This window comes from Lathyrus oleraceus, chromosome 4 (genome assembly GCF_024323335.1).
Source record: "Lathyrus oleraceus cultivar Zhongwan6 chromosome 4, CAAS_Psat_ZW6_1.0, whole genome shotgun sequence".
NCBI classification, from domain to species: Eukaryota; Viridiplantae; Streptophyta; class Magnoliopsida; order Fabales; family Fabaceae; genus Lathyrus; species Lathyrus oleraceus.
The window spans coordinates 497,396,383-497,423,762 of NC_066582.1; the positions used below are offsets into that span (position 1 = coordinate 497,396,383).

At 32.3% G+C, this 27,380-nt stretch overlaps 1 protein-coding gene and 1 non-coding gene across 5 annotated transcripts in view; one reads left to right on the top strand and one right to left on the bottom strand.

Moving 5' to 3' along the window:
- Window positions 1-21,973: 21,973 nt before the first annotated feature.
- Window positions 21,974-22,047, top strand: TRNAI-AAU (transfer RNA isoleucine (anticodon AAU)). The gene has a single exon. It is a non-coding gene; the product is annotated as a tRNA-Ile (tRNA).
- A 448-nt stretch (window positions 22,048-22,495) lies between these two features.
- Window positions 22,496-27,380, bottom strand: part of LOC127076769 (3-hydroxyisobutyryl-CoA hydrolase-like protein 1, mitochondrial) — a 70,869-nt gene continuing 65,984 nt past the window's right edge. Inside the window, exons 3-14 of one of the 4 annotated variants that reach the window (XM_051018550.1) lie at window positions 26,901-26,969; window positions 26,702-26,765; window positions 26,313-26,392; window positions 26,087-26,170; window positions 25,298-25,382; window positions 24,286-24,371; window positions 24,078-24,199; window positions 23,930-23,990; window positions 23,436-23,534; window positions 23,239-23,340; window positions 23,118-23,159; window positions 22,496-22,971 (exon numbers count right to left, since the gene is read on the bottom strand). In XM_051018550.1, coding sequence (XP_050874507.1) covers window positions 22,852-22,971; window positions 23,118-23,159; window positions 23,239-23,340; window positions 23,436-23,534; window positions 23,930-23,990; window positions 24,078-24,199; window positions 24,286-24,371; window positions 25,298-25,382; window positions 26,087-26,170; window positions 26,313-26,392; window positions 26,702-26,765; window positions 26,901-26,969 — 1,014 coding nt within the window. In that variant the 3' untranslated portion in view covers window positions 22,496-22,851. The remainder of the gene's footprint in view (window positions 22,972-23,117; window positions 23,160-23,238; window positions 23,341-23,435; window positions 23,535-23,929; window positions 23,991-24,077; window positions 24,200-24,285; window positions 24,372-25,297; window positions 25,383-26,086; window positions 26,171-26,312; window positions 26,393-26,701; window positions 26,766-26,900; window positions 26,970-27,380) is intronic. The other 3 variants (XM_051018549.1, XM_051018546.1, XM_051018547.1) reach the window with 3 other exon arrangements.

A 27,380-nucleotide genomic window follows, 5' to 3' on the forward strand; every position in this document is an offset into this window, starting at 1 on the left:
CGTCCTCTAACTGTTTTGGGTAAGCAATATTTTTCGTCGATTGTGATAAAATAGCTTTTGCTAAAATCGACCCACAAACAAACATTTTCTACCCAGAACTACGTATTCTTGAGTTCTCCATCGCATCCGGAGATACGTAGGAGCGAGATTCAAAGTCTCGTCAGGAACCCTAATAAAAACCTTACATTTTAGTCCTATTATTTTTCCCTTTTAATAACTCGAGAAAGAAAATATTTCAAAAGCTAACACTTATGTACAAACTAACTAAATAGTTCATATTGAGTACAACAGACGTGAGGGGTGTTAATACAATCCCCTTGGGCAATCGACTCTTGAACACAATTTGGTTGTGACGATCATATCATTGTTGTTCTTTTATGGGTTTTATCGATATTTTCCATTTCCCTTTTTCGGTAATAAATAGTGACGACTTTGTTAGTCATCTGCGAGCGTGCGATACATTTATAAGATCATATTTTTCGAGATGTGACAAAAGGTAGATTATATGAACGAACCATTTATCATGGAATCCAAGAAAGATAAGTTTTTTATGTCACTGATCCTTCTTACCCAAGATGGTAAATTGTGTGGATCTATGTACTTGTAGGTGCTAAAAGATCAGTCTATGGAGTTTTGATGACGACAACGCATGACAATAGCTTTCAACTTTAATAAGCACCTTACAACTAATTAGTAAAAGGACACAAGACAAAATGAATATAAAATATTAAAATATTTAGAAAATTCTTGAAGTTCCATGAACTAAGGTGTGAAAGCTCTCCAGATCGTGTCAACCAGTCTATCTGAGTGGACCAAGTATTATAAAAGTAAGGTAGTAACTTTAGAGTACTATGGCAACTCATAAAGACACACATTTAAAAAGATTTTCTAAACCAAAATCAAGATATTAGAACCTTTTTCAAAAACTTATAATCGATTGGAAATATGTGTCGATCGATTGGTAAATTTTTTGTAACTAGCCAATCGATTGTGACATTATGACAATCTATTAGAAAGACGACAGTAGATTGTAAAATCAATAAGGATAACACACTAAAGTCTTGTAACGGATCTATATCCAAAATTTCCTTTTAGATATTACAATCGATTGTATTTTAGTTCTCCAATCGATTTGAGCATTTTGCCAATCGATTGGAAATTGATTTCGGCCAATGGATCATTTCCTTTTTTGGTGGCTTCAACTACTATATAAGAGAGGGTCTTCCTCACTTCAAACCACACCATTTTATAACATTTTCATATTTCTTTATCTTTCTTTGGAAAATGTTTGTATTCACTTCAAATTGCCTTAGTGTTACTAAGTGAAGATTTACTTGTGAGGAAGACAATTTTTGTAAGCGGTCGTGTTGGTCGTTTATATTCTTAATGGTGAAATACCTTTAAGATTTAGTTTGGTTCTTTAGATCAACTTATCATGAAATCTTTATTCTTGATTTATTAAGTTTTGCCGGAAAAAACTTTGTTTTGATTATTGAGATCAACCATAAATCTCTAAGTGGTTCAAAGTTTAGTCTGGGATGAAAGTTGTCATTTGATTAGGGATATGCTTGTTAAAATATCAAGATTATATTGTATTAAGGCTTGTGGTCATAACCTTTAAATGCTCATAGTCTACAATGGAACTCTCAAGAAGATCTCTTGGGATCAGAACTATGCCAACGTTCAGTCAAACCTATATAAATCTCTGGTGCAATCCTTTTAACTATATCTCTTTATCTTTTGCAATTTACTTTAAACATTTTATTTTCGTTGCGATTACTCAACCAAAATTTACTGATACGATCTTAATCGAGAAAGATTAAAATTAATCATGAATTTTGAATACCACAACTTCCTCACTTCAAACCACGCCATTTTCTAACTTTTTCATATTTCTTTGGAATTTATTTCTTTCTCTTTCTTTGGAAAATATTTTTATTCACTTCAAATTGCCTTAGTGTTACTAAGTGAAGATTTACTTGTGAGGAAGACAATTTTTGTAAGTGGTCGTGTTGGTCGTTTATATTCTTAAGGGTGAAATACCTTTAAGATTTAGTTTGGTTCTTTAGATCAACCTATCATAAAATCTATATTCTTGGTTTATTAAGTTTTCTCAGAAAAAACTTTATTTTGATTATTGAGATCAACCATAAATCTCTAAGTGGTTTCATAGTTTAGTCTGGGATGAAAGTTGTCATTTGATTGGGGATACGCCTGTTAAAATATCAAGATTATATTGTATTAAGGTTCGTGGTCATAACCTTTAAAAGCTCAGAGTCTACAATGGAACTCTCAAGATCTCTTGGGGTCAGAACTATGCCAATGTTCAATCAAACCTATATAAACACTTGTCCAATAAATTATTCTACAAGGAAAACACATTTCTGATAGTGATGAAAATCAATATTTAAATTGTGAGACCCCTTCTTTCGCAACACATGTGTGTCTCTCGTATGAAAAAAATGATTCAGGCGGTGTGCATGCTAGTATTCATGATCATCAAAAGAGGATATGGAAAAACTAGTAAATAAATATTTTATATCACTTAGTAATATATATTTATTCATTTTACTTTTTTATCCTTTTTATTAATATTTATTTTTCTCCATCATGTAGAGATGTCGAAGGATACCCTATGATGCATAATTTTAGAAGTAAAAGTCTGAAAATTAAAAACTCATAAAGTGAGTGTTATATGATGCATATTGTTGATATTGAAGTTTGAAATTGTTGTTAAAGATTGAATTTTGAATATTATTGTTGTTGTTGAGATCAATAGTTTAAATATTTAACGTTGTTGTTGTTGATTATTCTAATTAGTTTCAAATGTTGTTAAAATTATAGGTGTTCAACGACACATTATAAATAACATAAGAGAGCTTTTGGATGACCTACAAAAAATTGCATTTTTGTTATTATTTTTGTTGGTTAATCATTTGTTTTAATTTTGTTGTAAAATTATAAGATGTGTGACGTTTTGGCTTTGCAATTGGTATTAACAATTAATATTTTTTGTACAATATTTGTGTTTGAGTTTATTTTTTTTGAAACGGGCAAAAATATATAATGCTTCTATTTTAGAAATGGGGAAAAAGTTTTATCCTACAGGTTAAAACGAAAATATAAAAAAATAAAAAAATAATAGTGATTTCTCCTCTGATAATATTATAAACTAAGACAATAATACTACTATATTAACTCGGTTTTTCTGATAATCAGAAGAGAATGTGGGGTATTATCTAATTCTGAAAATTAATAAAAATGTAGTTGATGGTGATTGAACACGTGACCATTGATTCTTTCTCCTTGGTGAAACTTCAATCTTCAATCGAAATAAAAAATTATGCATATTTTATGATTTTCTTCGTTACCTCATATATATATATATATATATATATATATATATATATATATATATATATATATATATATATATATATATATATATATATATATATATATATATAAGACTGAAGTTAACTCTAATTTCTAACTAGATAAAATGAAGTTTGTATGATTCTCGAGAGAAAAAAAACACAGGTGTTCTGATGATAAGAGAATTTAAAAAACAATATAATTTCACAAATTTTCAAATTGACCAAACTCTTGTGTGGCATATCTTAAACCACATTGCGTCCTATATCTACTACCACCCACCCAAAAGATAAATATTTATATTCCTATAAAGAACAAAAACACCCCTCAACTATATGAACATCTTATACCAAATCATTTTGTTTTTAAATGATTATGTTTTTGGCTCAAGACTAACGTTTTTATTTTATAATAACTTAATATATTGTGGATGAGTCAAACGTCATAGACTAGATAAAATCTAATGAATGGTTTCCAATTGTGTCCCACGTGAATCTCATACACATTGCTCGGTCAAAGGGGTGAAACCTTGAAATCAACCTTAAGACAAAAAATAATGTACACATTTTCTATGCATGCATAATTTAATAAAACACGGTATTTTTGTCGTATAATAATTGTCATTTGTGAACATAAACAAAATTTAAATATTATTACTTTTACTTTTAATCTATTACTAATTATTATTATTTAAAAGTACTAACTAAATAATATTATAAATAATTGTCACTAGTGAGTTTTTCAATATTCACTAGATTAATAAATTTAAATGAAAAATAACTATCATTTGTAAAAATAAAAATACGAATTATAAATTAACTTTTACTTTTCATTGTATTGTTAATAATTATTTTGTAATTATGCTAATTAAATAATAATAATAATAGAAATATTACTATTGTTCATCGGTGATTTATGATATTGAAAATATAACAATATGTAAGATAAATAATTAGATAAAATTACAATTATCATTATTTTATTTCTATTAAACCTGTAAAATTCTTAAAATATGATAAGCATTGAGTAACTAAAAAGTATTTTAAATGATAATATCCCCTATCTAAATACAGGAATCTGTTAATTATTTGGTGGTCTTTTTTATAAAATAATCTTTGAATTTTCAACTATATTAATATTATTTTACCAACCTACCCTTGTTTAAGTTTTTTTTCAATCTATAACAAATATTTTATAAAATATTAATTATTTCTCTTTTTTTTACAAAAGAGTTAGTTATTTTAAAATGAGATGAGTACTAAATAATAATAAATATTTGATAATATTATATATGAGACATATAAAACAAAAATGCAATATCTTTTTGAGATAAAAATGATTAACAACAAAAATATATTTTAAATCTCTTTAAAATGGGAACTTATATAGTAAGTTTTGATTTTTCAATTTGTTGGATATACATACTTTGAATTGAACACGAAGATGGCTTGGAAGAAATGATCTCTCTGCTTATTTTAATTTAATTTCAGTAGTCTGCAAGAAAAGTATTGGTTGGCTATCATATCCAATTTAAAAATCAAATCATATTTACTTATCATGTCAATATCAACAAAGACGTCTTTGAACTAGTCATTTTGAATGTGCTTAGTTAAAAATGAGTTTTATGTAGTTTGATTTATGTATGCATATGTTTTATTGTTCTAATTTATGTGGGGCTAATAATAATAATAATAATAATAATAATAATAATAATAATAATAATATGAATTATTATTATTATTATTATTATTATTATTATTATTATTATTTTAAGTTTTACAGAATAATGTTTAAATAATTTTAGCAATTATTAATAGATATGGGTACTCTTTAGTATTGATACCTTCAAATTTGCATCCGAAACATGAGAACAAGTGGATAATTAAATATTTTATTATTTTTACATGTACATAATCGATAAGACATTAGACAAAATATTTATGGGTAGCGATAGTTTTTGTCATCTTTAGTTGCGAACGAGTGTGAAAAATTGTACATGAATAAATATTTTTTTATTTATGTAAAAAATAAAATAATCAAATTTTTGTATGATTTATAAAATTATAAATTTGGAAAAAAAAATTGTTTTATATTAGTTTTTTCAAACAATTTAGTATAAAATCATATATTATTAAAAAAATTATAGTTTCCCACTAGAGTTTTAAAATTTTCAATATAAAATAATAAATTTTGAGAAAAATTATGATTTTACACTAATTTTTCCAAATTCTGATCTAAATTAATAAATTTTGGAAAAATGTTTAATTTATACCAAACTTTTGAAAAAATCGATATAAGATGTAATGTGTACCAGATTTTTAGGAAAATCTAGTAGGCTACTTTTTTGGAAATTATTTTTAAAATAAAAAGTAAATATGATCAATTATTTGATAAATTCGTTATGTATCATAGGATGTGATTAGTTTTTTTTTAAGAAATTTGGTATATAAAGTAGATGTGCACCTAATTTTTTTTAAAAATGATTGATTATTTTGTTTTCAGTTATTTAAAAAATACAAAATTAACACTATTGAATTCTTTTAATCTAAATTTAATGCACCAGTCCTAAACATTTTTTTGCTAAATTAAATTTATTTGAGTTAAATATACAAATCTGCTTAAAATGTAAACTTACCCAAAAATAGTATATATTTATAATAAAATATAAAAAGTTATGATTAAATTTTTTGAGAAAATAAATATTTTATTTATATTACATTATCAATAAAATAACAATAACATTAAACCAAATTAATAAATTTCAAGAAAGCATACATGAAACTACATCTTTAAAAAGCAGAGAGCCACAACAAAATATTTAACCTATAAAGATCAATTTTTTACTAACATTATAATATTTCTATCTTGGGAGAGAAAGTTGGGTGCCTATGGTCGGCCTTGTCCTAGTGGAAAGAAGTTTCGTTCCTTGGAGCTAAAATTGATAATCCCTCTAATTAGTTTATGGGTGGCCAAAGATTGAAAGTTGAATCTGGTTTTCTTATTTCTTAATAGAAAGACACTTGGATTAAAAATACTTCTCTTAGATCAAGATTTTCGAGTCTCTTTTCCATTTTTGATTAGGTCTATCGGTTTGTAGGAGAGGTAGGTAGGTGGGAGGGGAGTTTTGTGTTTTGGAGATTAAGTGGGTGATGAACTTCCTTTTTGATCACAAACAGTTTTTTTTAAAGATCTTATGTCGACGATTGTGGATTGTACTCCTTCTTTTGATAGAGATGAACGTAGGTGACGCCATTCTAATGATGAGTCTTATTATGTGCCTACCGCTTATTCTCCCCTTCTGGCTCGTGAGTTCCCCTCCGACCGTCAAATCACTTATGTGAAGGTAGTCCTTCAAGATCAAATCCCTGCCAGAGAAATCATGCTTGGGAGGGGGGTCCCTTTGGGCTCGAGGACCTTCTCTTGTCCTTTCTGTTTGATATTTCTTGAGACTTTTTCTCATCTCTTTGTTACATGCGAGTTTGTGGATACTTTTTGGTATATGATATTTAGTTGGTTGGGTTTGTGGTTTTACCTAGAGTTAGCTTGCCATTTTTCTTGATTTTTTGTCCACTTAGTGAGCGATTAGGATTATGGGGGGTTACTTGATGATTTTGCATGCCATGATATGGTCGATTTGGAAATACCAAAATGATATTGTGTTCTCTAACTCTTCGATGATAGTGAAAGATGTTGAAGACATGAGCATCCTTTAGACTTGTAAATGATATCTTGATAGGTCTATGGGCAAATCTTGTACTTTCTCGGTTTGGCTTGAGAACCATATTCTTATCTTGAGACAATAGATGAATGAGTTTCTTCGTCCTCCCTTTGATGTGTTCTTCTCGTATTTTGTCAGATTTTGGTGTTGTTGTTGTTGGTCCTGACTTGGAGAGCTCTAGCTTTGTCCTGATTTTTGGTTACTTTTGATTGTTGTATTAGTTTTGTTTTCTCTTTGTTTCTTGGTGGTAGTCATTCTTGGTTGTTTTGTCACTTAGGTTTATCTGGCTGAGTTAGCTACATCTTTGGCCTTTTCTTGACCTCTACCGCTCGTGAAGAGATATTGTTTTTTGGGTACACTCTTTTCCCTATGTACCTTATAGGGGTCAAGGGTTTTTAATGAGGCCTCTTATTTTATTATTTGGTGGAATTATCACTTGTCTCCTATTCTTACTTTGCAGAAAACATAATATTTTTTAGAAAAGATTACCCACAGAGGTGATCAAAATGCTAGATTCCCTAAATAGGGTCCATGTTTCCCTTAAATGCGATCAAAATTCTAGATTCCCTAAGTGAGGTCCTTAATGCCCTCAATGGCAATAAAAATGTTGGATTTCCTAAGTAGGATCCTTTCCTCCCTCAGAGGTGATCAAAATGTTGAATACCCTAAGTGGGATCTTTGTCTCCCTCAGAGGCAATCAAAATGCCGGATTCCCTAAATGGGATCCTTGCGCCCTCAGAGGCGATCAAAATGTTAGATTTCCTAAGATGGATCCTTTCCCCCTCATAAGAAATTAAAATTTTGGATTCCCTAAGTGGGATCCTTGCCGCCCTCAGAGGTAATCAAAATGTTGGACTTCTTAAGCGGAATCCTTGTGGCCCTTAGAGGCAATCAAAATTTGAGACTCTCTAAGTGGGATCCTTGTCGTCCTTATGGGTGAACAAAAATATGGACTCCCCATGTGGGGTCCTTGAAGCCTTACAATGCGATCAATGATGGATTCCCTTTATGGAATCCTTGTCGCCCTATTAGGCAATCAAAATGTTGGATTTCCTAAGAGGAATCCTTACCACCCTGAGATGTTGGATCCCTTGGAGGAATCCTCGTCCATCAAAGCATGAGATCTTAAAGGATGATCTCGAATAGAATGGAGGCGAGGTAATTAGCCCCATGTTATTGACAATCATGATGAAGGATTTAGGGATGCTTTTTGGCCCCTCCATAAGATAAATCATTGTACCTTAGAACATAAATCAAAAGATGAGGATATAGTGATAACATTTAACAAGCATGAAGAGGAAAGACACTCAATATTTAAAAAAAAAAAGGTATATTACAAGGAGAACAAAAGACAAGGAGTTATTCGTCATCCACTAGCCTACCATCCTGAACCACCTGAAATGGATCCATCTTACTTAAGTCCAGATCGAGGAAAACGTGGGCCACTTGTCTTCTTTCTCTCTCAAAATGATGGCCAGAGATTGCCACCACTTCTTCCTTGAGTGACGATATCCTTTACTCTAAACTCTTTATGGTGTTGTGAGCCATCTTGAATGATTTCTATAGACGCCTCGCCTCTTAAAACTAAGTGAAAGCTTTGGAAACCATTTCCTTGGTGTGTGCCTTCATAACATCTTTCCTTTCTCTCAGCGCCCGTACTTCCACCATACCTTCATGAGCGTTCTTCATTGCAAATTTCACCTTGGGATGTAGTCCTCAAATATTATGAGAGTGTTTCTCCCTCTGAGCTTTCCCAACTATAAGGCACTTCAGAGGTTGGACCTCTAGTTGGTTAGAAAACTTCACAGAGGGCATGCCAAGGAGCAACTGATAATAACCCATGAAAATTCTCCGAGAAGGAGAAGTGGCGATCGGAGAACTCCACCGTGTTAAAGGAATGATTATTCCACAAAAAAGGCTCGGGAGGGACACACCCACCACCAGTTGTCTTGCCCCCTCTTTCTATCTCACGGCTTCCGGATGGCCCGGAGGGACCCTCCTCCCTCTATGGAAACTTACGAGGGCGAGTCTCGCTATCCTAGGAGGTTTCACATTGCCTTTCCCCTCCATCAGTATCCACACTCTGGGTAAGAGGCTAGACAAACTCTTATGTTGTTGCATAACCTGTATCAAAACCAAAAACTCTCTTATATCATCAAAAGATATATTTGTCATAGCCTTTGTAGAGAAGTAAATATTGTTATCACATATTAAGCATGAGAATAAATCAAAAGGTATTCTTTCATATTATGATACATACCTAAGTACTCCTCCACCCCATTTCCATCTTCATGTTCCTAGGTAATGTGAATGCGAGAATCCAACATCCAAAAACATTTAAAAAGATATATCACTTACTGATCAAGGGGGGGAAAGAATGCTCGGGTCCACCCTTTGGATAATTCGAGGATACAATGCCCATGAGAGTGAAAAGAGGGCCTCCCTGTACCCATGTGCTCACTAGAGAGGCGTCGACTTTCCCTTTCACTTGCACGAACTTATCCTTCCAATCCTCATAGGGATCCACGAAGGGCTTCAACAAAAATCCACCTGGAAAAGGGCGCAATGTTTACCCATCCATTGTCGGAAAGAACTTATGTGCTAAAAAAGGTAAGATATACCCTCACAACGGGGGACACGCCCATGCTACAACAAACTATCTCAAAATCCCTAAGCATACTCCATATGTTTGCGGTAATCTGAGAAGGGGCGACGTTGATGGTCGCCCGGAAATCTACCTTAAAAGTGGTAAAGGGGACCAAAACCCTCAGCTCATTAATAACAGGTAGGTGAAGGTAAAAGTAAGGAGTGGATGGATCACCGAAGGTATCCATGTTGGCCTTTTTTTTCTCCAAAAACGCCTCCAACATCACATCCTCCTCAGGCCCTCTACTAGAAAACCTAATGCCACTATGAAACCTACTGATCATATCAGTATTAAAGTAAAATGATGCAATATCACGAACGTGAATCAGTTTGGTTTTTTTATCCATTATTATCCTGGGCAAAAAAACAGAAATTGCAATGTTCCTATTCTAGGAAGAATAATGGAATTCTCACATTCCTTCATTGTTATTCTAGACCCTGTATATTTTATGGAAGGTAAAAGTGGAAAAAAAGAAAAGAAATAGAATTTTTTGAGACAACACATCAGTTTTCTGTAAAAGCCTAGTAGTGAAAACCATAAATTCATCCAACGAGGTGATTTCCACGAGAATTGGAAAGGTCCTTACATCTAGGGGCGACCTCGGGGGCTCCACCCTGAGTGATGTCTCCCCAACGACACCCTCATAGAGCATGGGGGCTCTCCCTTGGGACAAATGAGGTACACGATTCGGTTATCTCTAAATAGTCATGTGAGAATGAGTTATACCACGACTTCTTAGAAAATAGGTAGTCAGCAGTCTCCCCTCGTCGTGGGGGAGTGGTTACTACCTCCATGGGTTTTCTAAATCCTAGGCCCAAAGACCTCTATAAATACTTCTCATTTCAACAGGAGAGGACAAATTAGAACTTACTCACAACATCCAAACCATAACGCTTGCATAACAAAGCCTCACACCTTACGTGAGCAGGGTCTCCAAAAACACAGTAACCTCACAGTACAGGACTTCTTGCCACTGCGGACAAATTCCTCCCATCATAAATTGTTATCAACCTATTTAGATCTCAGAGTGGCATAGATAACACGTACACTTATATTTTATATATATATATATATATATATATATATATATATATATATATATATATATATATATATATATATATATATATATATATATGATTTTTTTAATATATTATCTATCAATATAAAGTCTTACGCTAGACGAAATGTAATTAATGTTTTTAGATTGTATAACTACTACTATCAATTACTAGTTTTGTTTACGAACCACGTGAATCATGATGAAGGCTGCATACACATTTCACGTGTTCTAACATATATGATTGATCAAAGTGATGAAAGCTGGAAGTCGTAAAAAACGATTGTTGTTGGACTAATGAAATATTTTAAATAACATATATTCTACAATAGAGAGAGTAGATCTTGTAGATTACCTACTGTCAATGACTTTGGAAAATAATAGTACTCTGGTTATAAGTTTCAAGTTATTTTTGAATTTTTCATTAAATGTTACACATTATTTAACATGTCAATAAAGGTTGATCTCCTCTCTTCCTCTTTCTCCATGAGCTAATAATGTTTCATTGAATGCGTTTCAAGACATTAATAAAAGTTTTAATAGATTAAACTTTGCAGGCCGTGCTTCTCTTCTTTGTTTGTTTAGTGTGGTTAGCTTTTTTTATAGAAAATTTTATCCTATACCCCTACAATTGTACCCATACCCCTACATTAAAAAAATTTTGACCAAAATACCCTCATATAAATAGGGTATATTTTCCCTTTCAAAATTTTTTTACCATTTTCGTTGAAGACTTCCGGAGAAGACAAATATTTGGCGTTTTTGCACCGTATACCGGAACACTTAAGAGTAAGTCTTCCGGTTTGGATATTTGTATACTGGAACACTTCTCTAAAGAGTTCCGGTTTGTTGTCTTTAATGGACACTGAACCGGAAGTCTTTTAGAAAGTCTTCCGGTTTGTATACTTGTATACCGGAACACTTTCTTCAAGACTTCCGGTTTGGTTGATGTATACCGGAACTCTTCTTGGAAGTGTTCCGGTACGTATTTTTTTTATTTTATTTTTTTTAATTTTAATTATTTTTTTTAACATTATTTTTGCAGTGGTTCGAAGAAGAGGTGCAGATGGCCGGATTCCAGTCCGCACGTTAGACCGGGGTGCATCTTCATCTGCAGCTGCAGCTGAGCCGACTGGATATCCAGGAGGGCCGTACGATACGTCTCTTTTGGTGAAGTACGAGCATCATGTTGCTCGACATATATGGTTCGGTGAGGTAAGTAAACGGGCTATATTTGAAAATGAATAATAGTTGAATATTTTATAATTTGTTTTCTAATATGTGTTTTAATTGTTTTTAGGAAAGAGGACCAAAGAAAGAGTTGAAGGTTGCCGGACATGGACTGAAGTTGACTTCTAGGGTTCCATTGGCTCTTTCACCACAGATGGAGAGTTGTGTATCTAGATCCGGTTTAGCTTCACTGCAGAGAACGAGTCTGAACAAGATAGACACAAATCTTGTCTCTGCATTTGTGGAAAGATGGCATCTAGAGACATCTTCATTTCACATGTCGTTTGGTGAAATGAGCATTACTTTAGATGATGTCGCATGTCTACTTCACTTGCCCATTAGGGGTATCTTTTGGAGTCCTCAGAATGTGACTGAAGAGCTAGCTGTTGAACTTGCTGTTGACTACCTAGGAGTGTCACAGGGTCAGGCACAGTCACATGTTCGGAGCTGCAGGGGGTCGTATTACAAGTTGGAGTGGTTATATGATATATTCGTACATCATAGGGCTGCTTCCAGCTGGGCATATGCGACTAGAGCATATCTATTGATGTTGGTGGGTTCCACCATATTTGCTGATAAGACCTTTACACTTGTAGAGGCACGATACCTCCTCCTGTTTAGGGACTTGGATGGATGTTCAGGATATAGTTGGGGAGCAGCTGCACTAGTTACCCTCTACCGATATCTTGGAGATGCGTCCATGTACAGTTGCAAACAGCTAGGTGGATATCCTACTCTCCTATAGGTATATAATTTAATTTTGTTAATTAAGTGTTGGATTCATTTTATAAAATATTGTAACTTAATTTGTTTTATTTATTATGTTTTTATTTTGTAACAGTGTTGGATTCACGAGTATTTTCCAACTGTTGGAAAAAGAGGGGAGAATTGGAATCCTGCTGGAAACTGTGGTCTTCCCCGAGCGATGAGATGGTCGTATAGACAGGGAGTCCTGAAGGTCAATGATTTACGACCTATTTTGGACGAGCTGACACCTACCGACGTCATCTGGCGACCATTTGAGGATCATAGAGCATGGCGTGTATTTGATGAGATATGTCTTTACAGGGGCTGTTTGAAGTGGGGTGAAACAGTTGTTCCATACTTGCCTGATAGATGTTTACGTCAGTTCGGGTATAGGCAGTATGTTCCATCCCCACCTCTAGATTGTATGATGGCGACGGATATTGATGTTGATTGGATCAGTTACCATCAGAGTGTTGTCGATGTGATCGGTTCATCTACCGTGGCCACCACTCCATCTGAGGTAGAAGATGGTTATCTGGAGTGGTATTATCGTGTTTCCCATCCACGGTTGGTCCCTCCCCATCGTGACGCTCCTAGAGAGGTACCCGTTCCTGTATATGACGCCGGGCCATCTAATCCTGATTGGGCTCGTGTATCTACATTGATTCGTCGCTATCTGAGACAGGTTAATGCTGAAGAGGAAGATCCACAGTTTTCTGATTTATTTGAAGCTTTGCATATTTCTCGTTCACATTGATTATATGTATTAAGCTTTGAATATAATAGACATAATAATATAGATTTCATGTTTTGATTACATATTTATGTTGTGGACACATGTCTTTCTTCACAAACAACTCTTTTAATTTCTCCAGTACCCAGCAAAAATTCTCTGTTTGCTCAGACTCCATATACGCAAATCCAACAGCAAAAGTCAACTCAGTCGATGTCATGCCAACAATTTCAAACAAAGGTTGTCTATATTTGTTTGTCTTGTAGGTGCTATCCATAACTAACACAATCGGAAATATATTCAACAACTTAACTGAATCAGGATGTGCCCAAAATATCTCTCTCACCACTTCCGAGTCATCCTATTTTCTACTCCAATACACATATCCTGCATCCTCAATAAGCTTAAACAAATGTTGTATCTCACTCCTTGGACCTCTTATCTCTTTTTCTATCACACTCTTATGCTTGTATACTTGCGTAATCCGAGTGACATTCTCAGGAAACTTGTCTTGCAAGGAAAGCAAAATGTTTCTAGGTGCTACATGTCTCTTTTCCAAATCAGCGACATGTTGCTTCTCATCTGTGGTCAACCTACCAATAAACGAATGAACTTCTAATCTATCAGGTAAACCATGATTATGTAACCCACATTTTACATCAATCTTCCAACCAGATCCATCTTTCGCCGGAGTAGACCGGATTTTAAATGGACATCCACATTTCTTGGACGCACTTTGGGTACCACTATCACTAATCTTGTGTTTCCCACCTTTATCACAACCAAATATTATTTTGTTACTTCTCCCTCTCTTCCCCGTTTCAGTATCTGAACGACTGATAATAACAGTTACTTTATTGTCGATTCCAACCTTTTTAATCCATCTGATAACCTCTTCTCGTGTACCAAATCTTTCCGTCGTCATAAACGCATCAGTAGTATCTACACATATTTTGGGAAGATTTTCCATTTCTGTAAAAAAAAAAAAAAAAAAAAATTAAAAAAAAAACGTACCGGAAGACTTTAGGAAAGACTTCCGGAACACACATAATGCATACCGGAACACTTCTCCAAAGAGTTCCGGTATGCAAATTTTTTTGAATTTTTTTTTTATATGAACCGGAACTCTTTCCTTAAGTGTTCCGGTTTGCTTTTTTTGTGTTCCGGAAGTCTTTCCTAAAGTCTTCCGGTTTGGAAAAATACATACCGGAAGTCTTTTTGCAGGAGTTCCGGTGCGAGGGGTGTGAAAGTGTAATTTTTGCAATTTTCAACCAAATGGTAAAAATGAAATGGTAAATTGGTTAAAACCAATTAAGGATAAAATGGGAACTTTTAAATTTTTATAGGGGTATGGGGTTAATTGTAGGGGTACAAGGTAAAATTTTCTCTTTTTTATCTTGAATAAAGTACATATCAATTAGGGTCGGTCCAATCATTTCGGATGACCCGTTCTAATTTCAAAAATAGGTCCAAATTTTTTTTAAAAATACAATTATAATTATTTAAAAAATAGATATCAAAAATACAATTATATATTAATAAAAAATTAATTTAATTATAATTATTTTAAGTTTAGATCAATCTTGATTTTTGTATGTATTGAGTTTTTGTCATGATTTTTTTTAATTATTAAGTTTCTTTTATAATATTTTATTTATTTTTATTAATATTTATGAAAAATAAAATAAAATTTTTAAAATTTGGGACCATGTGCTATAGGACTTGTTGCACTTGCACAAGGCTGACCCTGCTACCAACTACATATCATCACGAGGATATATCAACAATCAAAAGGGGATGGCAAACTATTACAAGCAGAAGCAAATGATATTAATACAAAAGGTTTTTTTTATCACGGTTGAAAAATGGATATCATCATAGTTGGTGGTTCGTTGTAACAAATGGTATTATAGAAAGTGTATTATTTTTCACTCCAGGCTAGTGGTCGTAGAGAGAAATTAGGTAGTGCGTCATATTTTACCACACTGAGTATTATCAACCATGGTGAAATGTTATTAGGTCATGAATTCAATTCTTAGTCAAATCATGGGTAAAAAATAATTTGCGGACCATACTTCACTATTGAGAATGTAACAAATGTGAGTAGTGTGGATAATAGTCACACATTTGTTGGAAATATGGATACTTGAGCATTTATAAGTGAGAGAATTCACCCACCTATCACCAGGGTCGGTCTTGAGTAAGGGCAAGACGACCCTTAGTCTATGACCTCTAAATTAAGGGGCCTCATTTTGTTTTAAAAAAGAAAAATATATATCAAATATTATATTAAATAAATTATAAAATGAAAAATAAACATGAATTTGTTATTTGTCAAACAGTAGATGATTGGTTTTTAAACATGGTGGTAAAAGTTGTGGGTTCATTCCTCCTTGTACTTTTTTAATTAATGTTGCATAGTTGTTGACGTGTCAATGTCATGTACGATGTTGAAGGCGCGCATACCGTTGAAGCTATTGCTGGTTTTGTAAACATGGAAGGAGGTATTTATGTGAACTGTATAGAAGATTCTTGTATGCTTTTTCAAGAATCTTTAGCGTAAGATCATTCTTTCTTTGTTAATTTCATCATTTCATACACATTTTTTACAATTACTTACTTTTACAATTTTGAGTAATGTTATGAATACTTAGTAGTATAATCTAACCACTCCATGTTGTTTTTCAATTTTATTCATGTCTTATAGATTGTCACTATTATAGTATATATTTCCTTGGTAGTTAGTCATCTATTATGTTCTTCATATCATTTTGAATGTTTTTAATTTCATTATGTTAATGTCAATATCTTATATGTTATCATTAGTATAAACTATATTGTTAATGTAGGTACCATCGTGAAGATAGTTTCTCTTCCATCTAGTGTGATAGTTTTCTCCCTGATAACTTTGATAAGGCTGTTTTAGATGAAACAAAATATGTTCCAGTGGAGTTTTATGCACCGTGGTATGTATAGATTAATGCGATTTTATGTAATTTTATGATATGGTGATCTTTTTTCCATTTTCAATATTTTTTAATTTTATTTTCTTGACAAATTTATTGTTGTATTTAGGTGTGGTCATTGCAAGACTCTTGCTTATGTAAGGATATTCTTTTGTCTAAGACTTCTACCTTAGCTAACTTATAATCTTAATTTGGTAATTTTCACTTATGATTAACTATATCAAGATTTATCATTATACTGTTTATACTATTTATTTAGACTTATGAAAATGTTTTCGCAATATTCAGGTTGGAGGAGGAAGTAGTTATAGTTAATGTTGACATTGACGAATACACGAATTTGGTAGAAAAGTGAGTGCAATAATATCTTTTTATTTGACGAATACAAGGTTGCTCTTTTTTAAATAAACTTATATTTTTTATTAGGGGTTCATTTTTTATATTTGTCATGGACCTCTAAAAAGTCAGGACTGACCTTGGTCATCACTGCCACATCATTAAAAATAAATTTTATATCATAATCATCAATGCCACATATGTAAAACTGAAGGGGGACCAACAAAATCTGAAGTGAAGTAAAATTTAGGGACAAAAAGCTTAATTTTGAAATATGGGGACTAAAAGTTTAAATATACCTAAATAGAATGATCAAAAGTGCATTTAAGTCAAATCTAATTGAAGTAAAATGTCCAACGTGTACGAGCGTCTTTAAAGTCTTAGATGTGAATGATGTAGTGTCATTAAACACCTCTATAAATTTGAAGAAAATGTAAGATCACTTGATACGAAATAATAAAAATTATTATGCAGTAAAAATCATTAATATATTATTACAAATATATTTGAAGAAAATGTAAGATCACTTGATATAAAATAATAAAAAATTATTATGCAGTAAAAATCATTAATATATTATTACAAATATATATTACCTGCTTCGAAGAATTAACAATGTCGGCAGAGACAAAATTTATCATGTGTTTTATGACATAATATTCAGACTTGTATCCTCCTGATTGTTTCCTCGTCTACAAATTTATTTTATATTGTGATTAATAAAATACAAAATACTGTAATTATAGATAAATAAATGTCACAAATAATACACTTATAAAAATGGTCTAAAATTTGGGCTTTTTTCTAAGTCCTTTAAATATATTGGTTTCCTCCACAACAGTATACATTAACAATTTAAACATTACACATTAAGTTAATGACAAAGTTAAAAAAATATTACTAACTCTCATAAAATATAAATTTACATACAAATTATATGTTTCATATTTGGTTCAAGTAGTTTGTCTAAGGAACATGCCTCAATTATCATACTCTATTGAGGACAAATAATTATCACCGGTCACTGACCACTGAAAGAACACTAGGATAATTAGTAATTGATAAAATATGGAACCTAAATATAAGAGAAATCACAATTTCAAAATTACTCACGAATAGAGAAACAATGTTAAATAAAAATCTGTATTCCCATCTTTTAACGGTGATTGTAAGTATGTTTCAATCACATTGGATTGATTCGATGTAATTTACATAATTAATGGGTCCAAGAATCCATAAATATTTCACTCTATAAAGAAAATATGCATGTACCTTCATTCAAAAAATGAAATGAGTCTTAACATGAAAAGTATTTAAGTGCAAAAAATTATACTGACATTGATTAGCATAGAAAATATATTTATGTTCACCACAATTGTAGTATAGATATGTCCAACCACTTATTTCCATACAAAAAATCTTTTATATTCGTATATTCTTATATTCTTAGGATCCTTTATATTTGGATCATGTTGTAATTAAAGAGGAATGAGTTCTTTAATATCCATGATCAAATTACCAATTTTCTTAGCAAATCATCAAAAGGAACTGTGGTCCCATTTTGAGTATGGACGGCTAAACCACTACCTTTTGTGCTTGTCCCACCTAAAATAACTTTTTCAGGAAATTGATCAATTATATTTGTACTTGGTTGGACAATTACGGTCATCGATACCAATTTTTGAATCATAAAAACCACAACAACACACAACGCATATATCATGTGTATATGTGGAACAAAGGAACCTTGACGGATCATATCAACCAAAAAACCCTATACACAACATGAATAAGATATCATTACCAAATCAATTTAAATAATATTTAATATTTTAATTATAATTTTTAAGTAGAAAAAAGATTCTACTTACAATTTTCTTAGTGATTGCACGTGGAACATCTGAAGTATGCTTTCCACTTTGTCTTTGTCAGACCCTTTTCCACTTCTCATATCGTGATGGTAGAGATGGATTGCATTCACGACTTAGTAGTCATCTTTCAATTATTGTCTTTTTCATTAATCATTTTTTCTCAAATTTTCTATAACTCCCAAGAAAAAATCTAAGAGGATTTTTATTTTTATTTTCATTTTTTTTATTTTTTTCCTTTTCTTATTTACTTTTAACCTATTATAAAGACAATGAAAATATTAACGTACATGGTTTAATCTATAAAGTATCAACAAAATACAAGAAAATTATTCTTTAAAAAATAAAATTACTAATAACTAAAAACTCAATAGAACCACGAGACATTATAAACTTCTTTCAAATCTCTTTATCAATAAAATTATTTTTCATACTTGGATGTTCAAGACCTGATTTAGGATTCTTAATGTAATCATGTGTGAATTGTGACTTAAATCTTCTCCAATGCTCACCAATATAAATGTATCGGCACTTACTTCAAACTAAAAAATTGACTACAATTATATGAATAAGTAGGTATTAGTAATTAAAAAAAATATATTATCAAATCATGTAAATTAAAATTAATATCTAAGGTTTTGTCAATATACTTTTTTTTTAAATCTTTTGATATCAGGTCCTAATCATCTATCAAAATACTCACTTCAGTACTCCAAAAAACACCGCATAACCCCTAAAACGGGAAGCATTCTTACCATAACAAGTCCAGATTTTATGATCAAACTTGATCGATAACTTAACACCCGTGTCACAGATTTTTGTTGATTTAGTCATCATAGTAGCACCTCTAATTTTTCTTTTTCTTTTATCCTCATTAGTAAAACACTCATTTGTATGAGTAGCTTTAGATGAATAATCAATCTATGTTCAAAACACCAATAAAATAAAAACAACGAAAACACATTAACTTTTATAATTTATGCTCTTAACAACAACAACAATATCTTTATCCAAAATTATTCAATGCAACAACAACACTAAAAACCTTCGTTAAACCTTCAATATCTCAATAATAACAACAACACTAAATCTTCATTACTTTACTTCAGTAACAACAATACTTTAATATCTCAACAACAACAACAGCAATATTAAAACATCATTATCTCAACAACAAAACTTCAATACAAAGATATATAAATGCATATTTGAGGGTAAAAAAAGTAAAGATCATATAAAGAAATTATGTCATTTTGTCATGACTGATATATTGATTGATGCCATGGAACTGCTTATTTTCACTGCCATGTTATTCAGTTCAAAAACTTTGGTACCTTTAGTGATGCTTATTGTTACTCAATATTGGGTAGCCACTTTATCTATAATATGAAGAGGTTCTTAAGCTGTACTTTTGTAACTAGTGACTGATTTGTGGAAAGTTATTATATAATGTTATTGATATGTTTCATTATTCGAAGAAAAGACGTTGTCGTAATTTGCATCAGAGATTAATGGTGAAGTTATGAAAGTAATATTGGAGATAAGATTTATACTAAGCTAGCTAGATTGATGGGTTTGTACATTCCTTGTCCACACTAGTATCAACTTGAATGGTTTTAATTAATGTAACATCAACCTCTTCATCATTATGTGTTTCATCATGCAAGCCAATCATTTCTTCAATTTCGGTTATGTGTTTCATCTTGATAGGGTGCATTCTCATAAATGCCAACCACCTCTACACAACCTCTAGGCTTTGTCTTTATCACTGCACACCAACCATGTTTGTCTACCCATATTTTGGGGTAAGGTACGTAACAAACTTGTTTGGCCTTTTGTGCAATTATGAATGGGTCATAGAAATCATAATATAGAAGAGTTTGAGCTGAAGGATCTTCTTCGTTGATAGAGTTATATTGCAAAAATATACTGAAAATGAAGAGATAATTATTCTTATTATGTTTAACTTTGTATCGTAACTTACTTTATATACTGCTTAACCTCGTTGGAATTAATGAGAATGTGTACATGAGCAGACCTCCATTCATCATCATTCAATCAATATATTTGGGATTATCAATTTACTCGTGATCGAATGAGGAGGGAGATTATGTCGCCTTAGAGATATAGTTATGTTGGTCTATATATTATGCTTTGGATATGGTTGAAAGGTTGTTTGACTTATAACCAAAAACCTTCAAGAAAGCATTTGAAAGAAAAGATAGTAAAAGAAATGATTGAAGGTGATAAATGATGAAATGCATTTATTGATGAAGACCATACTTCATTATCATTTTGAGTTATAACACATAGATGTCAAAACGACTCCTTTACATGGAGACCTTAAAGAGACAATCTATGTGGAGTAATTTGGAGGTTTTGTAGAGGACAAATTTAAGTTATATTTAATAAAAAAATCTGTGTACGAATTGAAATAAAAAAATCTAGAAAATAGTATCGTCATTTTGATTAATTTCTTCTTCAGTATGGTCTTGTGAGAGTGATTATGATAGTTCTTCTTAAGGAATGAGGAAGTCTTTATCTATCTTCTTTTATATCTTGATGACATCTCTAGAAGATGAACGAAAGGAAATAAAGAAGGAACATCCCCCTTTTATAAGTACTCTTAATCAAACTTAAAAATATGAAAGGACTAAATCCAACGATTGGAAAGTTTGGAGTCCATAGAGCCACCAACGAGTCAATCAAGTAACATCGTATCACACTTGAATAGGCATGTTTCCCTCAAAATCATCACCCTAGGCTACCTAGACCCGAGGCTAGGAACAACAGAGGAAAAAATGAAAAGGATTTAAAGGTTGTGGTAAAGTTACACCATGTTAATACATTCATTGAACTCTTTTAGGTCCTTATAAAAAAGGAATCTCATAATAATAATGTCCTAAAACATCGAGCTAAGTTTTGTTTCTCCATTGAATAGTTTAATATCGATCTCCATGGAAATATGGTCTTACCTATGACCAAAGGGAACCACCAAACCTTCATGATGCCAAGAAACAAGTCATAATTTAGCCTTACCGATTAAGTATTCAAGGAAAATAATTATTGACTCGGGAAAAATTCATCTCATATGACAATGAATTACTAAATCTTATGAGATAAAGAGAATCAAAGATAGTCACATCCTAGAAGAACACATGATCTGAGACATGCAAACGCATGAGGACCTTATACAATAAAATCATAAAAGTTCCTTGGAATCGTCCTGTAGAATAGTTGTCTCTAAAAATATTCTAGGACATCTAAACCAAAATGTGAAGTTTAAAACAAATGGCCCATTAGCTCAGTTGGTTAGAGCGTCGTGCTAATAACGCGAAGGTCGCAGGTTCGAGACCTGCATGGGCCACTTTTTCCAAATTTATTTTTTATTTTTCTACCTATTTTTTTAGAACTTCCAATTACATTTGAAATTAATCAAATTCCAAACCTACATGGGCCACTTTTGAAGATGTTCCATATGGTTTATTAATCTTGTTAATGTCACAAATTCCCGCTTCATGGACCATATTCATTCTTGTCTTCTATATCAGTTTTGCAATTTGCACTTAAATTTCGTGCTTGTCAAATTGAAAAAATGAGTCATTATGTCTATTGCTGCTAAACTTTTTCTTACCGCTAAACTTTTTCTTACTGCTAAACTTTTTCTTGTGCATTCGTTCTTAAATTTTAAGTGAGAATGAAAAATACTATGCAGTAAGCCAATGGCCAATAAGGCTCTCAAACCCACCGTTTTTCTAGAATAATTCCAGTTGTGATCATATTGCATGATAAATAAGTCATTTAATCAAATAAGCTGTCCAAAAATTAAATTTATTATTAAACCACGTATGAGTAGCTAATAGCACTAGATAATCAGCGGTTGTATGTATCAGCGCAATACATTTTCATTCTAATTTTATTTTCAAGAAACTATTTGTTCTATGAATGTCAAGTAACTAATTATAAGCAGAGGTCAGAATAAGAGGAAAACATTCCTCTATGCCAAACAAAGACTAGTTTCATAATCCATAGCTTTTACAATCTACATGTAATCCACTGTCTACCATGTCCAATGTCCATGATATTGCCAATAAGCTCATGCTTGATCTTCTCCCTGCAAAATATCAATGGTGTATATTTGTTTGTCCGATTCTAGAGAGAGAAAGATAAGCTACAAAAATGCTTCACGGGATTTTGTCGGTAGCTCTAGATCAGGTTCAGATTCACTTAGAGGTAAGAAATACTGATCCACCATATCTTGTGACACCTTTTCCAAGGTTGGAGGATCCCACTGCATATATTTAATTCAGTCATAATATGAATTTGGATTTTAAATACATTTTTGTGATATGATATCAAAGAGACAAAATTAGTCTTGCATTAAGCCAATGAATTTAAAATCTGAAGAAAAAAAAATGTAATGCAAGTGAATGGTACCTTTGGTGCCATGTCCTTGTCCACCACACGTGCCCTCACTCCCTAAAAGAAATTCAAAACAACTGATGTTGAGAAAGACAAAAGAAGTTTGTTTCAATTTCTAGAAATTCAGTGTTTATACCTCGCAGAAGTCATTGGATATTTGTTTAGATATTGCTTGTAAAGTCATTCGGTACTCGCGCAACAAGCACTGATCAAGGGTCTGAAATCTACCTTCTCGTATCTGTCACAATTAAAAGGATTACATTATAGAAGCATTTTATAGAAAATGTGAACTCAAAATGCATAGACATCATCGGTCAAGCAAAAGGAACTCACAGATCTCAAGGAAACCTTCAAGCTCAATGGAGAAGCTTCTTTAAGTCTATTTAGAGTAGAAATGCACCATGGTTCTTTTGTTTCACTTGCCGCAACTTCCTATTGGAAATTTAATGATGATAAGTATAAAAGGAAATTATATATTATTCATGCAAACATAAGTCACAACACATGCAAAAGAAAGGAATACATCTAAGAGAAGCCAAAACATAAACAACTCAATTAAAGGCAGGAATTTCCCACATTACTTATAAAAACTATTAAGAAGGATCTCGGGATTAACGAATTGAATAGAAACATGGTCTTTGGTAGAACATTATGGCGTAACTTGATCCATAGAACCGACCCCATTTAGTAGGATAAGACGTGATTGTTGGTTGTTGGTTGGTTTAAACTCTCATGCAACATATGAAGAAAAAATGAAATTCTCAATATAAATAACTGAGTTAAAGGCCCTTAATTATCATTTTTCAGAAAAAGAATGTAAATCTTACCACGGCATCAACAATCTCTTCAACTGTGTCATGGCAAAAGCATTTATCTACAATTTCAAGCCTGAAAATAAAAAGTGAAAAGTAGAAGAGTTATTTGATAATGTGAACCAAAATACAAGAGAATAACCAAATAAAAGATAGACCAAACCTTTGTAGTACGCTACTGCTGTCTGGATATACAAGATCACCATACTGTTCTAAAGTGGTTTCTATGACAGATGGGTCATCAGTAACCAATTTCCCCAGCTGTTCTTCAATTAGTGGAAGCCTCTACAGGACAAAACAAACAAAGGTTGTGAATGTCATATAGCAAAAACAAGAGAAAGAAAAAGAAATAGGGTTTAATAAAACTAAACTGCAAGTAGTGAATAATGTGTAGCAAGCCCACAGGCAACCATCTCTACTCCGTTGAGCTTCTCCCCTGTCAGAGCCAAGTACTCTCCTGCATACAATAGCAACTAATGAAACAAAGAAAGACTAACAGAGGAAGTTCATCAATTGTATCTTAAGTCACCCCTGATTATAGCCAAAATTTGTATAGAAAAAAATAAGTAAAATACGAGCAAAGAAAATTAGAACAGAGACAAGGATAAGGTATTCTCATGAACAGAAAACTAAAAAGAACAAGGCAATAAAAGAAACTAGGAACGTAGCAGGACTGTTCAATCCCTTTTCATGTCGAAGAAAGCTGCCTGCTTAGAAATGCAAAAATATATTGCAGCATTTCTGAACTTGAATTGCCTGTGAACACATTGCTAGATAAGATTGTCAAGAAGAAATCTGGGAAAGTTAAGGGATTGAGTAAAATGTTCAAAGAGTGAATCATAATGAGCGTGCTAGCAGAATCCGGATTCCAAACTCTTTCTCAAGACTTGTGGAGAAGTGATAATGTTGTTTAAAAGTAATTGTAACTCAGCTCAATGTCACTAAAGTTTCTATAGCTACCCCTGATCACCATTAATAGCCTCACTGTGGAAAAACTATCGCTGTATGAGGAAGTAACAGGTATAAATCAAATATCTCCATATAAATGGTGGAGGAATTATATCTTTTAGTCAATTCTGATATATCAATAAAACTCTTTGCATTATTAATCAAAGTGAAGCTTATCTTTGACGAAGAGAACCGCAAATCATTTTACAAAGTCGCATTCTAATTTTAATAACCTGGTCATATACAACTGTCAAAACTTGCAACTGTCCTCCCCCTCTAAGTGTACACAAACAAGTACAATATTAAATATTTTCAAGACTATATCAATCAAAATGAGTTAGATAGAATCTCACAATCCAAGCAGAGGGATTGAAAGTTGAAACTTTAACTAAAAACAGAAGATGGGGCATGTATATAGTATAGATAAAATAATACCTAAGTGACCAGGTAGACGTGAAAGGTAAAAAGACGCTGCAGCATCGGGATGGAAACCAATAAGAACTTCAGGGGTAGCAAAAACCTGCAAATCAGTGATAAGTTATACTTAAGTAGGTACATGCTTATCTCTCCCAAAATGAAGATAAACTCCTTAAAGTAGGAGAGGATAGAATTCACACTTAGGCATACAACTTATTACTTATTCACCACTCCAAACTTCAATTTACTAATTGCTTGTTCAACTCCCCTTCCCACCTATGATTTGATGTGATACCAGACCTAATACCACCATTCAAATATGGTGCAGAAGGGATAAATCATCTACGTGAAAGTAAGTAAAGTTCTACACACTGATGTATAATGCTGAACTTACTAAGACCGCATCCGTGATGTTTTCCTAATCAATGCAATTACATAAACAAATACTTTGATATATGCACTGTAGAATTATCATTGGATAAACAATCAATATCAACATTTGCTCAGTAATAGAGTAAATAATCCGAATCCGAAGTCCTACTTTGATATGCACTGTAGAATTATCATTAGATGAACTACCAATATCAACATTTGCTCAGTAATAGAGTAAATAATCCCAAGTCCTACATCAGTAAGACAAAGTGAGTGCTATAGTATAAGCATTTTGTACCACAATGCTAGGCATGTTATCATATTCCCAAATCATATAAGTCCCTACTCACAAATAACAATCCACCAAATACAAGAATAATGTGCAAGAGGTTTATCAAGTACATCTATATATAAGGAAGTTTCTATACTACATACAGTTTTGTCTGTTGCAACTCGGAATGTCCCAGGAATTGAAATTCCTGCCCCACCACCCATGGTAATGCCATTCAGAAGAGCTACCTGAACAAACATATCACTCGCAATAAATTAACAAGTAGAAATTATTTTTCAAGGGAAACGGCAGATATGATACGAGTGTATAAAACTTATGTCTAATTAAATGAGAATAAATAATTGACAAGCCTTCATATACAGTACTCACATGTGGCTTCAAATATGTACCTAGCAGGTATATAAAACTATATATTGTTCTAAAAAACTCTTTGCAGGCTTCCATGTTCCCTGCATATATATAGAAAGGGAAAAGTTAAAAGAACTATGGAAAAAAAACTGCAAATTATGTATCAGCAAATAACACAGTTAAAATACAAGGAAGAAAATGCCTAAAACCAAATTGTTAGAAAAATCTGAAACTTAATCTATGGGATCCAACATACAGTTTCTCTTGAGCATTCTTTATTTTTGCATCGAAAATACAAATACCAAAACTAGAGGGAGCTGAGTCTTAAATGCCAGCACATGTAATAAAATTCAAGGCAGTGGAACTTCACCATACAGAACTAAAAAATGAAAACCGTTGATATAACTTACCTTCTTTTAATAAACGATAAAGCGCAACAATATCTCCACCAGCTGCAAATGCCCGGCCACTGCCCTTAAGAAAATTCAAAATGCCATATAAGTTTGTCATCCTTATATACATAAACAGACTATATCACAGGTAGCATGAGATGTATGTAGAAAAATGTAGGAAGAAAAGACAACAGAGAATATGTATAATAACTATTACCTTTACCATGACAAAACCAATATCAGGGTTATCTTCCCAACTTCTATAAAGTTTATGCAATCTACTAGCCTGAAAAACCAAAAAGAATGATCATAAAAAGCACACTAACCTTCCCCTCACTTAGTGCGTACAAAACGAGAATAAAATCACAAAGGCTTTGTTTGATAAAAATAACGATTAGCTGATAAGTCAGTTTATAGCGAATGAACTTATAGCGGGCGACTTGTAAGCTAGTTGATAGCGGATAAGCTAGCTTATAGCGAATGAACTTATAGCAAATGACTTGTAAGCTAGTTGATAGCAGATAAGCTAGCTAGTTGAATTTGTTTGGCAATGTCATTTTTTGAGCTTATAGCTTATGACTTATAAGTTCATGTTTAAAAAACTAGTTATAGCTTATAACTTACTTTGATAAGTTAATTCAAGTAGCTTATAGTTATTATTTTTTCTCTCAATTTTACTCCTAATTGAAAAAATGAA